The following is a 14,042-nucleotide window of genomic DNA, read 5'->3' as shown; positions in this document are numbered from 1 at the left end:
AATTATTTTTCAAACTTGATTTGTTGTTTACACAGATGGATCCTATGCAATGGCCCAAAGAGCAATGTACTACTCAACTGTCACCTCGGTTTTGGTGTCTCCACTTGTCACTGGGGTCGGAAACTCATCATGCGTGCAGCTGGAGATGATGAAGTCTACATCAGATCGTGATGCTTTCAAAATAATGTAAGGCTTTTTTGGGGAGAGGAGATGTGAAGATGCACTGTATTTGATATTTTTGGCAGTGATCTATCATTCATTTTATTATGGATCATATCAATGTTCTAGACATAAATTAACCATGCAGAAATTATATTGGTTCTTATGTTAAAAAAATCTATCAAAAATGCAAAAACTGACTTGCACAGTCTAAAAAGTTTACACATTTCTGTCATTTTTTACAAAATTTGACCAAAGTTAGAAACCCTGTCATGCATGATTACCAGTACATCCTAAAGTTGATGGGAATTTCACTAAGTCTTTTTTTTAAAATATGGTTGGAGTACTTTTGCATTGCTATATATGAAAACCAATATTGAATGTGTGCTGTATTGGAATTTTGTAGACTGATGGATTTGCAAACAGGAATGAATATTACAACATATTCAGGGTATACCTATGCCAGACAATGGAGGTGGATGAACGTGCCGTCCAACTTCAGTGCCTACTACATCATAATGACTGTGTCGTATTACGCTTATAACACCTATGCTGGAATTGACAACATCAGAGTTACCCCCGACTTCTGTCCGCCGATAGGTAAGGCATCATAAGAATAACCCATTACTTCGATTTTTAATCGGGTTTTCCAACGGAAAAATCCGGTTATTAAAATGGTGAAAATGGCGGGCGGGCGGCTGCCAAAAGGGTACCCTCATTGTACGGATAACTCCTCCTACAGTTTTCAAGATAGGAAGTTGTTCTTTTGCAGATCAATTGTACATAAATCAGAGGTGTGCATATTGCTAGGATTTTGATTTCCGATAATTTATGAAAAAAATACTAGCTTTTGAACTTAGTCACTTTTTGGCAAAATATTGCATATAGGGTACTTCATTTCACTGGATTAGGTTGACATGGCTTATGGATACAGTTCACATAAAAGAAAACCCGGTTTGCTGTCACATTGACAGCTTTTCACTTGTATATTGTTGATAAACATAATAAAATGTTAGATTTAATCTGATCTTAGGACCTGAGTTCAAACCCAAATGGCCTCTGTGTCTTTGTATTGAAAGTTCAACAACTTTTTGAAGACCTTGCTATGTATTTGAAACGAAAGTCTCTATTAATTGTTTATTATACATCATGTTTTCTGCTGAATTGCCGGTATGTAATAGGGTATGTATTTGTAATTCTTGTACATTAAGACCCTGTAGAACCTTCCAATGCTTCTCTCACATATGATTTTTGTTTTAATTAGATTTATCTTTTTTTAAACAGAATGTGATGCTGATGAATTTCTCTGTGGTAATGGGGTGGTGTGCTATCCAGCAAGTAAAAAATGTGATGGCAGCCTTGATTGTGAAGATGCTAGTGATGAAATAGAGTGTGGTGAGTATGAAAAAAAAAAATGAGAAGATTTACAAGATGAAAGTGTTGATTCAATACTGTACAAAACTGTATACAAGGAAATATTCTCCCCAGTTTTATTTTGCCCCCTTTAACCCTCATTTTCAGTTGGCAAATTTAAGACTTAGCAGATTCCTATGTCTCAGACTATCTCTCTTCGAACATAACTCTGTCTAGACGAATTGAAGACGATGTGAAATTGTTTGCAAACATAGAAAGGCGAAAATTACACAGAGCAAAAAAACACTTTATATACACTGAAATGTCTTGATGAGTAGATAAATGGCAGGGTACTGTTTTTGATTTACTTCTCAGTAAGCATTTTGTCACCTTTCAGTAATCCACATCACAGAGAGTTTCGTCGTCTAATTAAGTTAGCGACAGTTCAGATAACAATTTAATTTTAAAGTGTGCTGTGATGTGATGACTTTTCATTCTAGGTGAGCCCTCGGTGGACTGTGACTTCAACAGAGTACACATCTGTGGATACAGTGGGTCCAACTCCAGATGGTATCCCTATGTGGATCACACCAAGATGCTAGTACCATCCAATCAATCAGGAGGCGGTCAGTCACCAGAGATAATTAAATCCCATAATGCCTAAAAATTAATTCAATCCCTAAAATTAATCCAATCCTACCTTTAGTTTCTTCTGCATATTATTCTTGATGTTCTGCAAAAAAGTTTTTACTTGATCATGTAAATGATTGTGCTCTGAGAGAATTTTTAAAGAGGGTGTGTATTTATTTTGTTGCTGGTCTTTTGTGATAGTACATCGTTTATCATTCAGAATGAACTTAGGAATATTTGGACATAGATATTATGCTTACAGCAGTACTCAAATAATCTTAAAATTTTAAGGGGACATTCAGAAAATCTCCTTAATGCAAAGTAAATGCTCAATGATGCATGTAATTATTTGATGAAATGGTGATTGCATCATGATGACTGTTAATAATGTTTCCCTTACAGCTGTGGCCCTGTTATACTCCTCATTTTCTCTTGCACTACTGAACACACCCCCAATCAACATTACCCAGGACTCGTGCTTCACGTTCTACACCATGGCTGGGTATAGCAGATATATCCCCTCTCTTCTACGAGTAGTCAGAAACGAATCGAACACTCTGTCGTCGTTGGCAAGTTTTGACACAAACATCAAGAACTTCTGGATACGGCGCAGTGTTAATGTCAGTCAAGGAGAGTTTGGACTTCTGTTTGAGTTTTCTCCACTCCATTCTACAAGCTTAGGCGATGTAGATTTTATGTATATTGATGATGTTCAGCTTAGGGATGGATATTGTAAAAAGCAAGGTAAATTAAACTTTAAAAACAGATCATCAACACTGTATACTTTTGTGTAAGAAGTTGTGGGGTTGTTGACACTGAATTAAGTTCAGTATGTTTGGGTCATGCTCAGGTTATACATAAAAAATATTACTGTGTTAATTCTTTACACATTTCAAGAAAAAGATGTGGTAGCTATTAGCTGCAGGTCTGTAGCTTCCAGTCTGAAAAGAAATTGGATGGATGACCTACACAAGCTACAGTGCCTCCCATAGTAAAATAAAATTTAAAAATGCACTAGTTTTGGACTGATTAATCGCATTTCCGAACACATTCTGTACAAATATTTGATTCCAAAAAATTCCTCGGATATTTCTCTATAGATAGTGACCCATCACTTGCCTCTGATATTCTTTTAAACACCTTCACCAGCCCCGTAAAGTGAAGTGGTGGAGTTTGTTTACATGTAAAAATGATGAATCAATCTTGAAATGAATTAATTCACTTCATTTTCAGAGGTTGGATAGCATGTTTAAGAGAAAATCTGAGGCAATTAATGCGATGACATTAGTACTAAATTTACTAAAGAATTTAATGGTACTAAATTGTTTTCACAGCATTTTTATGGATATAAGATAAGTCAGTCCAAAATTAGTGAAATTTTTTGTGCACCATAATTGTGGTTGTTAGCTGCAGGAAGGACTGTATCTCCCAGATCATCCATCCAAACATTGGGACCGAGAGCTAAAGAATTGCAGCTAGGATGTTATCTGTTTAAATGATAATTCTAAACTTCAAATTAAAACATTTTTAACCAGCATTTCTTCTGTGAAAAACAAAGACCGTGTTCCTTCATTAATAAATTATAATGTGTGATTTATAGAATGTGGAGCTAACCAGATTTACTGTAGTGTGGAGGACTCGTGCATATCTAAAGACTTGCAGTGTGATCAGAACAATGACTGCTTCGCTGGGGAGGATGAAGAGGGATGTGGTAGGTCTTAGTTAGTATGAACAAGGACTGCTATGCTGGGGAGGATGAAGAGGGATGTGATAGGTCTTAGTTAGTATGAACAACGACTGCTATGCTGGGGAGGATGAAGAGGGATGTGGTAGGTCTTAGTTAGTATGAACAACGACTGCTATGCTGGGGAGGATGAAGAGGGATGTGATAGGTCTTAGTTAGTATGAACAACGACTGCTATGCTGGGGAGGATGAAGAGGGATGTGGTAGGTCTTAGTTAGTATGAACAACGACTGCTATGCTGGGGAGGATGAAGAGGGAAGTGGTAGGTCTTAGTTAGTATGAACAACGACTGCTATGCTGGGGAGGGTGAAGAGGGATGTGGTAGGTCTTAGTTAGTATGAACAACGACTGCTATGCTGGGGAGGATGAAGAGGGAAGTGGTAGGTCTTAGTTAGTATGAACAACGACTGCTATGCTGGGGAGGGTGAAGAGGGATGTGGTAGGTCGTAGTTAGTATGAACAACGACTGCTATGCTGGGGAGGATGAAGAGGGATGTGGTAGGTCTTAGTATGAACAATGACTGCTATGCTGGGGAGGGTGAAGAGGGATGTGGTAGGTCTTAGTTAGTATGAACAACGACTGCTATGCTGGGGAGGATGAAGAGGGATGTGGTAGGTCTTAGTTTGTATAAACACTTGGTGTTCACTGGGGCTTTAGTTATCCAGAAACCATTTATCTGCACCTTTGTTTCCATACAGTTTTGTCTTTAAAAATACAGTTGAAAAATGGTTATCTTTAATATAGTAAAGTGCAAAAAAATCCGGATTTCAATTTAAAGTCGTTTTATTTTTCAATTTGCAACAATATCATCATTTTGAAACAAAACAATGAATATAGAACCACTAAGTTCAAAGTGCATAAAGTTAATAATGAGTCAGACCCTGTGTCGCTCTATACACTGAGCGATGTGTCGTTGCATGCTGTCTGTCAAACTGTCTATATAGTTTTGATCCAGACCCATCCACATTTACATGATTGTAACTTTCCAGTCTGTGATATTTTCTGGCTGAATTTTTCCACTTGATCTTTCATGATCTGCCAAACATTTTTTATTGGATTTAAATCGGGGGAAGCGGCAGGCCATTCTAATATGGTCACGTGATTCTGTGTGAACCAGTCACGGGTATAGGCTGCGGTGTGTGGTCTAGCGTTGTCCTGTTGTAAAACATACGGTAAATCGTTTGTCAAAATATTAGACAACAGTAATCCCTCCCCAAAAATTTCACAGTGCTTGATTGCGGATATATTTCCATTCACAGAAACAAGTGGAGTTAAATCCAACTTGCTTATTCCACCCCACACCGTAACAGCTGGTGAGAACTTCGGCACCATTTTTTGACAATGTCCAAATTTTGCCCACCTTTTCCTAGTACATCTGTAGAACTGAAATCAACTTTCGTTCGTAAAAAATCACATTATTGAAATTGTAATTCTGATGAGCGATACACCATGCCTCTCTTTTACGCTTGTGCTCTGCGATCATAAGTGGCACCTTTTGCGGCACAGATTTAAAATGATTACTGCGAGCCAGAGTCCGGCCCATAGTCCATTTTGACACTAACTCTGATCCTCTTCTTGCACATTCCTTGGCAATTTGCTGTGCTGACCATTGCAGATGAGAAGCAGCAAGTTGTGCAGCCTGTCTGTTGTCCTTCATGTCAAAAATTTTCTTCCTGCTAGATCCTGGACACCGAATCTCGGACTTCCCTTCCCGAAATCTTTTCAAATTGTCATACACTGTAGTCCTTGGTATGTTTGTTATTTCACACAGTTTTTGTGCTGAAGTGATTCCGCTTTTATAAAGATTAAGAAGACGTTTTCTGTTGTCAATTTCTGACATCCCTGAAGCCCAGAAACTTATCGTCTGCTGAAAGCGTCATCACGTGACATTTCATAGATACAAGGGGATTAACTCTAAAAGCACCCTATACATTTGTCGATGTGAATTTTTAAAAAAGAAATTACATGCCTTAAATAATATGCATGCATATGATATGATTAGAAAAAAATCCAGATTTTTTTGCACTTTACTATATAATGGATGTTAAACACCGTTGAACAATGGTTACTTTGAATGCTATGAATTGTTCTGAAGTCAAGACACTGTTTCACTATGTATTTAACCTTTACATCTCAAAAATGGGATCATCCCAAAGTCTTCTTTGATATGTATTGAAATTACACAAAACAGTAAATAAACTTGAACAATTTTGATATATTTCTGGAGTATAAGATTCTTTTAATCCATTGTAGATTTCAACATAACATGCGATTTTAACAATGGTCTGTGTGGATATAAAAGTACATGGACGTTAGTAGACGAATTTATGGGACTCAATTCTACTGAGGGTAATTATTCGGGTAAATAGTAAAAGATTATCTAACAGGAAATTAACTTTTTTAACCAATAGGATAATACAAGTATATGTTTTAAAATATAAGCTTGTTAAATTATTTTGCAATATTTTAGTGAATAGAGATTTGCCAAGATTATCATTGCAAACAGTTTAAAAAATTCTGCTAATTTTAAAAACTTGTTGTATATCAATACATTTATGTACATTAGTACCTGTACATTATTGATGTCTATTATAGATCAGTTCCTTGTGTCGGGCAGTAACGGAACCACACTCAACAGGACTTTGGTATCCCCCTCAGTTTTGGCCCCTGGATATTCATGTCTCTCCTTAGATGTAGCAAAATTCCATCTCCATCCTTACTCTGCATCCTTCCTGAATGTCAGTGCTTATCAGTCATATAATCGATACTCTTTAGTAGTCAATGACTTTGGTCTGCTGAACAGTTCCTGGAAGCATTATGAATTAACAGTTCAAACGTACTACTACCCGTATAATCTCTCTCTTCAAATATCTGCCACCACTTTTCAAGCCTACATTGCTGTGGATAATGTGAAAATTGTGCCTGGATATTGCCAGTCAGGTAGGGATATCATATTAAGAGTATTTTGCTAAAGTAAAAATTTCATTGTACCTAAAACATGAAAAGGTACAATTACTTCAATGTACACACATATTACATAGTCAGATCAATTTGTGTTTTGGGATTAGCCCTTACTATAGTTGAAAGACATGCTATTTTAGTTGTAATCCTGTTGACTCAAAGTCGATAATAGGAATGGCAATGGATAAATAAATAGAGGGGTGTGATTTGGAACATTTAGATTTTAACTCACCTGAGTCTTTGGTCTATGATTGTTTCTTGTGTTTGGGTCATAATCTTCTAATTATTCTCACCGTAATAACTACCTTGACAAAATTGGTGTGTATCATTATTTATGTTGAGAGAGGAATATAATTGTGAACAGAAAGAACTCTTCAAGTTATATACCTAAACTTTATACCATTTCTTAAGAGAATACAAATTAATTTTTATTTATGACAGATGGATATTCATCAACCACTCCATCACCCAATCCATGGTGGTCTACAACACATTATCCATGGGGAAATTCAACAAGTAGTCCATGGTGGGGAAATACAACGCCTAATCCTTGGATGTGGAACTCAACTAGCAGTCCATGGATGTGGAACACAACAAGTAGTCCATGGATGTGGAATACAACAAGTAGTCCGTGGATGTGGAACACAACAAGTAGTCCATGGATGTGGAACACTACAAGTAGTCCGTGGATGCCGTGGATGTGGAACACTACAAGTAGTCCATGGATGTGGAACACAACAAGTAGTCCGTGGATGTGGAACACAACTAGTAGTCCATGGATGTGGAACACAACAAGTAGTCCGTGGATGTGGAACACAACAAGTAGTCCATGGTGGGGAAATACAACGCCTAATCCTTGGATGTGGAACTCAACTAGCAGTCCATGGATGTGGAATACAACAAGTAGTCCATGGATGTGGAACACAACGAGTAGTCCATGGATGTGGAACTCAACTAGTAGTCCATGGATGTGGAACACAACAAGTAGTCCATGGTGGGCTTCCACACAAAATTCATGGGGAAATTCAACAAGTAGTCCATGGTGGGCTTCCACACAAAATTCATGGGGAAATTCAACAAGTAGTCCATGGTGGGGAAATACAACACCAAGTCCGTGGATGTGGAACACAACCAGTAGTCCATGGATGTGGAACTCAACAAGTAGTCCATGGTGGGCTACAACACAATATCCATGGGGAAATTCAACAAGTAATCCATGGTGGACTTCAACCCCTTTGCCATGGTGGACATCAAATCCATCTTGGTCTTCATCAACAACCAGCATACCTTTTACAGGTAATTTCTGTTCAATGATGAATCAATTTCATGAAAATTAGATCTTCTCAGTTTACTACATTATTAATCTGTACGAGTGGATCAAAGATCTAATTTTCTCATATCATTTTTTGCCCTTTGTGAAAATGAAGTACTGGTACTGTAGAAACAGAAATATTCATTGAGGATTTAATTTTGTTATTTTCGTTGGTAGTATGATACAACAAAATTAAATCTATGACAAATTTTTAACCCAAGTATTAATAAATACAAAGAGATTGCAAAACCACGAAATTAAACGCCAATGAAATTTAACTTGGTTTAAAAACAGCAAAATTTCTGAAAATCTGTTAACTAGATAGTTAATTTGGGCAAATTATTTTTGTGGTTTAGCAAGTTTTTTAGAGTACACAACTTGGATAATACTACATTAGATTTTTTGTGGTTTTGAAATGATCACCAAAATAAGGAAAAATATATCATTAGAAAAATACTCTAGTAGATATACAGTTATCAGGTTGCTTAAAGAAAATAATTTAAAAAATATCTTGTACAGTAACAGCAGTGGTTTTTTTACAAGATAAATGATAGGATAGGATTAATGCACAATATTATAGGATTAATGCACAATAGAACAGTATACACGCACAATACAATAGGATTGATCCACGGTACAATAGGATAGGGTTGTAAAGAATAAAGTTGTGGGTACTATAGTACTTATGTGAAAAAAAGGCAACATACTTTGGTTATCTTAACAACATTATCATTAATTGTACAGTTTTTTTTAAATTTTTGTGTTGATAAATGACTAACAAATGTTTTAATACTTGTAATGACTGATTTTACGAAAATTTTGTTTGAGATTATTCAATGACAATAATAATAATTTTGTTGGAAGTATTTTACGGGTCTGGACAACTCAATAACATAAATATCATTTGATATTATTACATATGCCAATCCTTTTGCTTGCACAAATTCCTAAAGTTACGCACAACGTCCCCCACTGTATTCACCTTTTTTGAATTATCAATTTCTTAAAATATTCACTATGAAAGTTTGATATTATTTGTATTATCTTTCCTCTCTGCTTTGAAAACAGATGATGGCTGTTACCTGATATCAGATTATACGTGCCAGCTTTCTTACAACACAACAATGCTACCAAATGTGTTCGGGCATACTGACCTTAACACCATTCAGTACCAATTGATGGGATTGAACCAGCTTATGTATCAGAGTTATTATGTCCCATCAGCCTGTGTCACTCCCATAATGCAGTTGTCGTGTGAAATGATGTACCCCAAATGTGAAAATGGAACCACTGAACAAATCTGTAGAAATTCCTGCATGGGTTTGTTGAACATTTTATTCAAACCATTTGAGATAATGACTGTTGACTAAAACTTGACATTTTTTTAGAACTGAAACTATTTTACAAGAAAGATAAGTGATCCAATATTTTTCTTTTTAAAATGTTAGTAACTTTCAAATTTTCAATACTCATATATATTCATTTGGTTCTTGATTTTTTTGCCTTTATACTAAATATATATACTTGTCTTATTTTTCATTTTTTGATTGCCATATTTTAATTATATTCCAACTAACCTTTAGATATCACAGTATTCCATCTTATACTTTTAGCTGTGTCGGATCTGTATTCGAATGAATGCTCACAATACTTGCTAGGCTACAATGTTTCGGATTTCATCAACTACTATTGCAGCTTTCTGCCCAAGGAGAGCTGTCGTAAAGGTAAACAAATCCTGCCATTTTGAATCTGGATTTTTTCCCTACAATCGTACAAGACTTGATTTGTCTTGCATACTGGTACATCCATCTACTAGTAGATCATCAACACTAGTCAGGTGAATGAGTATTTGCTGTTTTGAATGAGCATTGTCTGTTTATTTCAGTGGCCTTCAATATCAGTGAAGACATCATTCCAACACCAACCTACAGTCCTCCTTCATCGACTTCAGGTAAATATTCAGCAAACTGGAAGATAATGATATTTACTATAGTCTGTCCCAAACTATTTATACAGCACACTTGGATGATTTTTAATAATAAAAAAAATACACATACATCTGAAAGAAGTGTAATTGAAATTGATGAAAGGGAAAGTTTCCAAGATATCTTCAATGACTTATTGCCATTTTTACTCGGAAAAATTGACAGGAAGGAAAACAGATTTCTTACGGAGATTTATAATGGGGAATGTTTACATTTTTTCTCCATTCAGAATTCTTTCAGAATAATTTGTGCAATTTTTCAACGTTATCATCTGGGTCTGCTGCAATATAAAATCCCCGTAGACATAACATTTTTTAGCATTGTATTGAAACCTGATAAGCTTAAGAGGGCATTTCAAAGAAGTACTCTTGGAAATTTTTCATATTTTTGAATGAACTTCATTTGAATCCTGAGGTATTTATAAATATTGAAAAATTAAGCAAAACATGAAAAGAGGATATCTTTGGACAGAGTATTAGAATAGAATTTATATTTTAAAAAATATCACTATATTGAAGAATGATATTATATAATAAGCAGGCTTCAGAATTTATTACATAAAACATCAAACTTTAGAATCATGATATGCATGTACAGAAACTGAATGATGTGTATTAATCTCTACAACTGTGATGGTAACTAAAGCCATCAACAGAATACGTTAATTAAACAATAGGACCCAAAGTATCCCCTAGCTTGCATCAGAAAATGGTTTTTAAATGTGTGTTTCATTACACTTGCACACAAATTAGGCATGGTTTATTTTTCATCGGAATATACTCTAAAAATCCGTTGAACAAGCTGAATGTTTTAAAAATCATATAGTCTATTGTTAACTCATACATAAAATTTGATTTGTATATACTTGATCTCCAAGGACAAATAATTTTGATTTTTTTTTATATAAATGTTACTATCTCCAATAAGTTTATGATATGGGATTTAGGGACTGATATAGACTTCACTGTAAGTATGACTTTATTATGAGCTGTGATCCACTTAATGTGTACATGTGTGTAAATTGTCTGTAGGACCCATGATTGGTGGGGTGAGGTTCCGTGCAGGCAGTGGGACTCGCAATTCGGGAGTGGTGGAGCTTCAGTACAACGGCGTGTGGCTACCCATATGCAACAGATACTTCTATGATTATAATGCAGATATCCTTTGTAAAGAACTAGGATTTGGGTATGACGAAAGAACTAGTATTTCAAGGGACCTATTGACATAAAAAATATCCTATATGAAACTGCATATTGCTACTTCCAGTATTCGGACATATTTTTGACTTTCAATACTGTTGATAGAAACACATCTGAAAGCATTGCTGGTAACAATGTGAAGCTGGGTCAAAATTCTCAATGCTTTGTAAATAAATTTTGTGTATTTTTGATTTGTACATGTTATTCAATCCAGAAAATTCCTTTTCCAGAGGAGGAAATAAAGGGACTTCTGTAAATGGAACTTATTCTCAATCATACACACTGTCCTGTTACTACAATCAGCTGGGGCTGGATGGCTGCTCTGTCTATGTGGAGAACTATTGCTATACATATTCTAATATCAGCTGCTGTAAGTCCAGAGAGAGTCTGTATATAGACTCCCAATATCATTTTTAAGAGAGAGATGGACAGCATCATTAGCAAGCTGCAAAAATAAATATTTTAGCCTTCAAGTAAAAATGATAAAAGGAGGTTCTATTTCTTGATCATTTTAGCCACTAAGGTAGCAAGGGACAGTTTCGAATAAAGTACCCGTCAATATTTTTGTAGAATTGAGAGTTGCTGTACTTGAAGGCTTATGAGTGTTGCTAAAATTCATGAAATGATTTTTAATGATTATCATTAGTTAGAGGGGTGTCTCTTGTTGAAATTGATATGCAATATGTAGGCCCCTTATGTTAGGTACATGAGAATCAGAAGTAAAATGCGAAACCTGCGGCTTTGACTGTTGTGCTGACTTTACACAGTGAAATTGCAAGTTACAGACGGGAGGTAAAATAGCACGAAAAGTAGGTGGATGGGACATTGTAAACTATACACTGGTAAGTTTCTGACATGTGATAGTGCAGCATGCACGCGGTACGGAAGGTCAACCCTCTGCAGGGAATTAGCTGGGGGAGGTCTAAAAAGCTGAAAAATCATGAAAAATTAGCAAAATATGAAAGGGTCAAAATCTCATAAAAACCAGTATGTAGAGAATTTTACAGGTTTTGATTAGCAATTTTCTTCAGAAATTGGTGATTGGCCTTATAAAGAGTGAATTAAAGGTATTTGTGCTGAATGGGAACTGAGGAAATTCTAGTTACAGAGTTCCGAAGACATGCATCCCTTGGCTACAATGAATTGGATAAAAAAACTGTCCCCTGCCACCTAAGTTATTGTATTCTTATGATAAGTTTTGGATTAAATTATGAAATTTCATTGAAAAAATCAATTGAAATTCTGAAGTCAAGTAAAACATAGAAGTTACCACCTATTTTCTTTGGGTTTACACTCCTATAAATACCATTTTGACCATGCAGTACAGCTAATATGCCATTTATCTTCATAGTTGATAGTACACCCACATGTTCTTTCGATGGAGTTGGTGAACACTGTGGCTATGACTTAGGCTCATGGGGTTTCGGTAAGTTTATTCTCCAAGAAATAACTGTGCAATATTTTTCTCTCTTCAGAGAGTACATGTTCAGTACACTGAATTGCATATTTAAAAGTTAAGGTATATTTGAGTAAGTTGTGATGTTGTTGACCTTATTTTACACAGAGTCCAGTAGTGTGGTGCTGAGATACGGAGGGCACTCCAATGTCACATCCTCAGAATTCACCAGCCCCAGGAAAGGGAGTGTCCGATTTTTGTTCAAAATGACCAACCAAATTACATCCACCTTCAAGGTTCATGTCTTAACTGAAGCATCAAGCCAGGTTACAGATTTCTCAGGTAAAGTTTTAATAAATCAAATGAGGTAGAGGGAAATCATTTTAATTTTTGGGATTGAGGTTGTTGTATTTGAAAAATTTAAAGTATTTCAACAAAACAGATTTTTAAATGTCATGTAGAATAGCAATTATTAAGTTTTTAATACCACACAATATTTTTTTTTCTTTGTATAAATCAATTTTTTTTTAATTTCCATCCTGATAGTACAAGTACTTTCATGTAAGCAATATTCATTTTCTTGGATGAAAACATTGTTTTAAAAATGGGGGGAAGGGGAGGGGGACCATGCAACATAATCAGAAAATTACCTTCAGGGGATTGTTTAGTGTTTTAACATCAGTATGAGATTGTTGATTTATGATGCAGGGTACATACCCAATGTGTGGTTGAGTCGCTGTATGGACCTCCCCTCGGAACAATCGATGAGACTGGCTTTTGAGGGTCGTCTATTTGCTTCCGATGCTCTCTATCTGGACAATGTCACTGTGGCCAATCAACCTTGTGAAGGTAATTATTAACACTTTTAACAATGTTTGGATCATGCATAAATTTTGACTATCAGATAATGCCACCAACTATATGTATTTTAATGATGAAGATATTAATCATGACATCCCTTAGAATTTAAAGGCAAAGTATTTTAAATGGACATGACAAATAGGTAACATTTCAAATGATACAGAATTTCAAATTTATTGGTTTGTATGTGTAGTAACAGTTTATCAATGTGATTTACTTGTAGGTTTCCCTGATATGCCCTGTACATTCGAGGATCCATCAGCTTGCCCGTTCAGTATTAACTGTCCTCAGAAGCCTTCCTCATTTAGTTGGAAGCTATCTAAGAGCATGGTTACTTATTCACGTCCTGGTAAGAAAATGAACTGGTAATTGAATGGAAACAGAGATATGTATAATCTTAAAAAAAATATGAAAATAAATTCTCCTGCATATATATTTTAT

The 14,042-nt window shown here is 35.5% G+C and overlaps 1 protein-coding gene across 4 annotated transcripts in view; it reads left to right on the top strand.

Annotated features, from left to right (window-relative positions):
- LOC105331210 (MAM and LDL-receptor class A domain-containing protein 2) overlaps positions 1 to 14,042 on the top strand; it is a 100,041-nt gene that overhangs the window by 65,108 nt on the left and 20,891 nt on the right. For 3 of the 4 annotated variants that reach the window (XM_066086118.1, XM_066086115.1, XM_066086116.1), the window contains 18 exons: positions 36 to 186; positions 566 to 759; positions 1,444 to 1,554; positions 2,013 to 2,138; positions 2,545 to 2,886; positions 3,743 to 3,853; positions 6,141 to 6,248; positions 6,483 to 6,827; positions 7,290 to 8,144; positions 9,229 to 9,480; positions 9,774 to 9,884; positions 10,046 to 10,111; positions 11,177 to 11,330; positions 11,575 to 11,714; positions 12,696 to 12,770; positions 12,909 to 13,082; positions 13,449 to 13,589; positions 13,825 to 13,950. In XM_066086118.1, coding sequence (XP_065942190.1) covers positions 36 to 186; positions 566 to 759; positions 1,444 to 1,554; positions 2,013 to 2,138; positions 2,545 to 2,886; positions 3,743 to 3,853; positions 6,141 to 6,248; positions 6,483 to 6,827; positions 7,290 to 8,144; positions 9,229 to 9,480; positions 9,774 to 9,884; positions 10,046 to 10,111; positions 11,177 to 11,330; positions 11,575 to 11,714; positions 12,696 to 12,770; positions 12,909 to 13,082; positions 13,449 to 13,589; positions 13,825 to 13,950 — 3,582 coding nt within the window. The remainder of the gene's footprint in view (positions 1 to 35; positions 187 to 565; positions 760 to 1,443; positions 1,555 to 2,012; positions 2,139 to 2,544; positions 2,887 to 3,742; positions 3,854 to 6,140; positions 6,249 to 6,482; positions 6,828 to 7,289; positions 8,145 to 9,228; positions 9,481 to 9,773; positions 9,885 to 10,045; positions 10,112 to 11,176; positions 11,331 to 11,574; positions 11,715 to 12,695; positions 12,771 to 12,908; positions 13,083 to 13,448; positions 13,590 to 13,824; positions 13,951 to 14,042) is intronic. The other variant, XM_066086117.1, reaches the window with a different exon arrangement.

Source organism: Magallana gigas, chromosome 5, assembly GCF_963853765.1.
Source record: "Magallana gigas chromosome 5, xbMagGiga1.1, whole genome shotgun sequence".
Taxonomy (NCBI): domain Eukaryota; kingdom Metazoa; phylum Mollusca; class Bivalvia; order Ostreida; family Ostreidae; genus Magallana; species Magallana gigas.
This window is presented reverse-complemented; position numbering and strand designations above follow the sequence as displayed.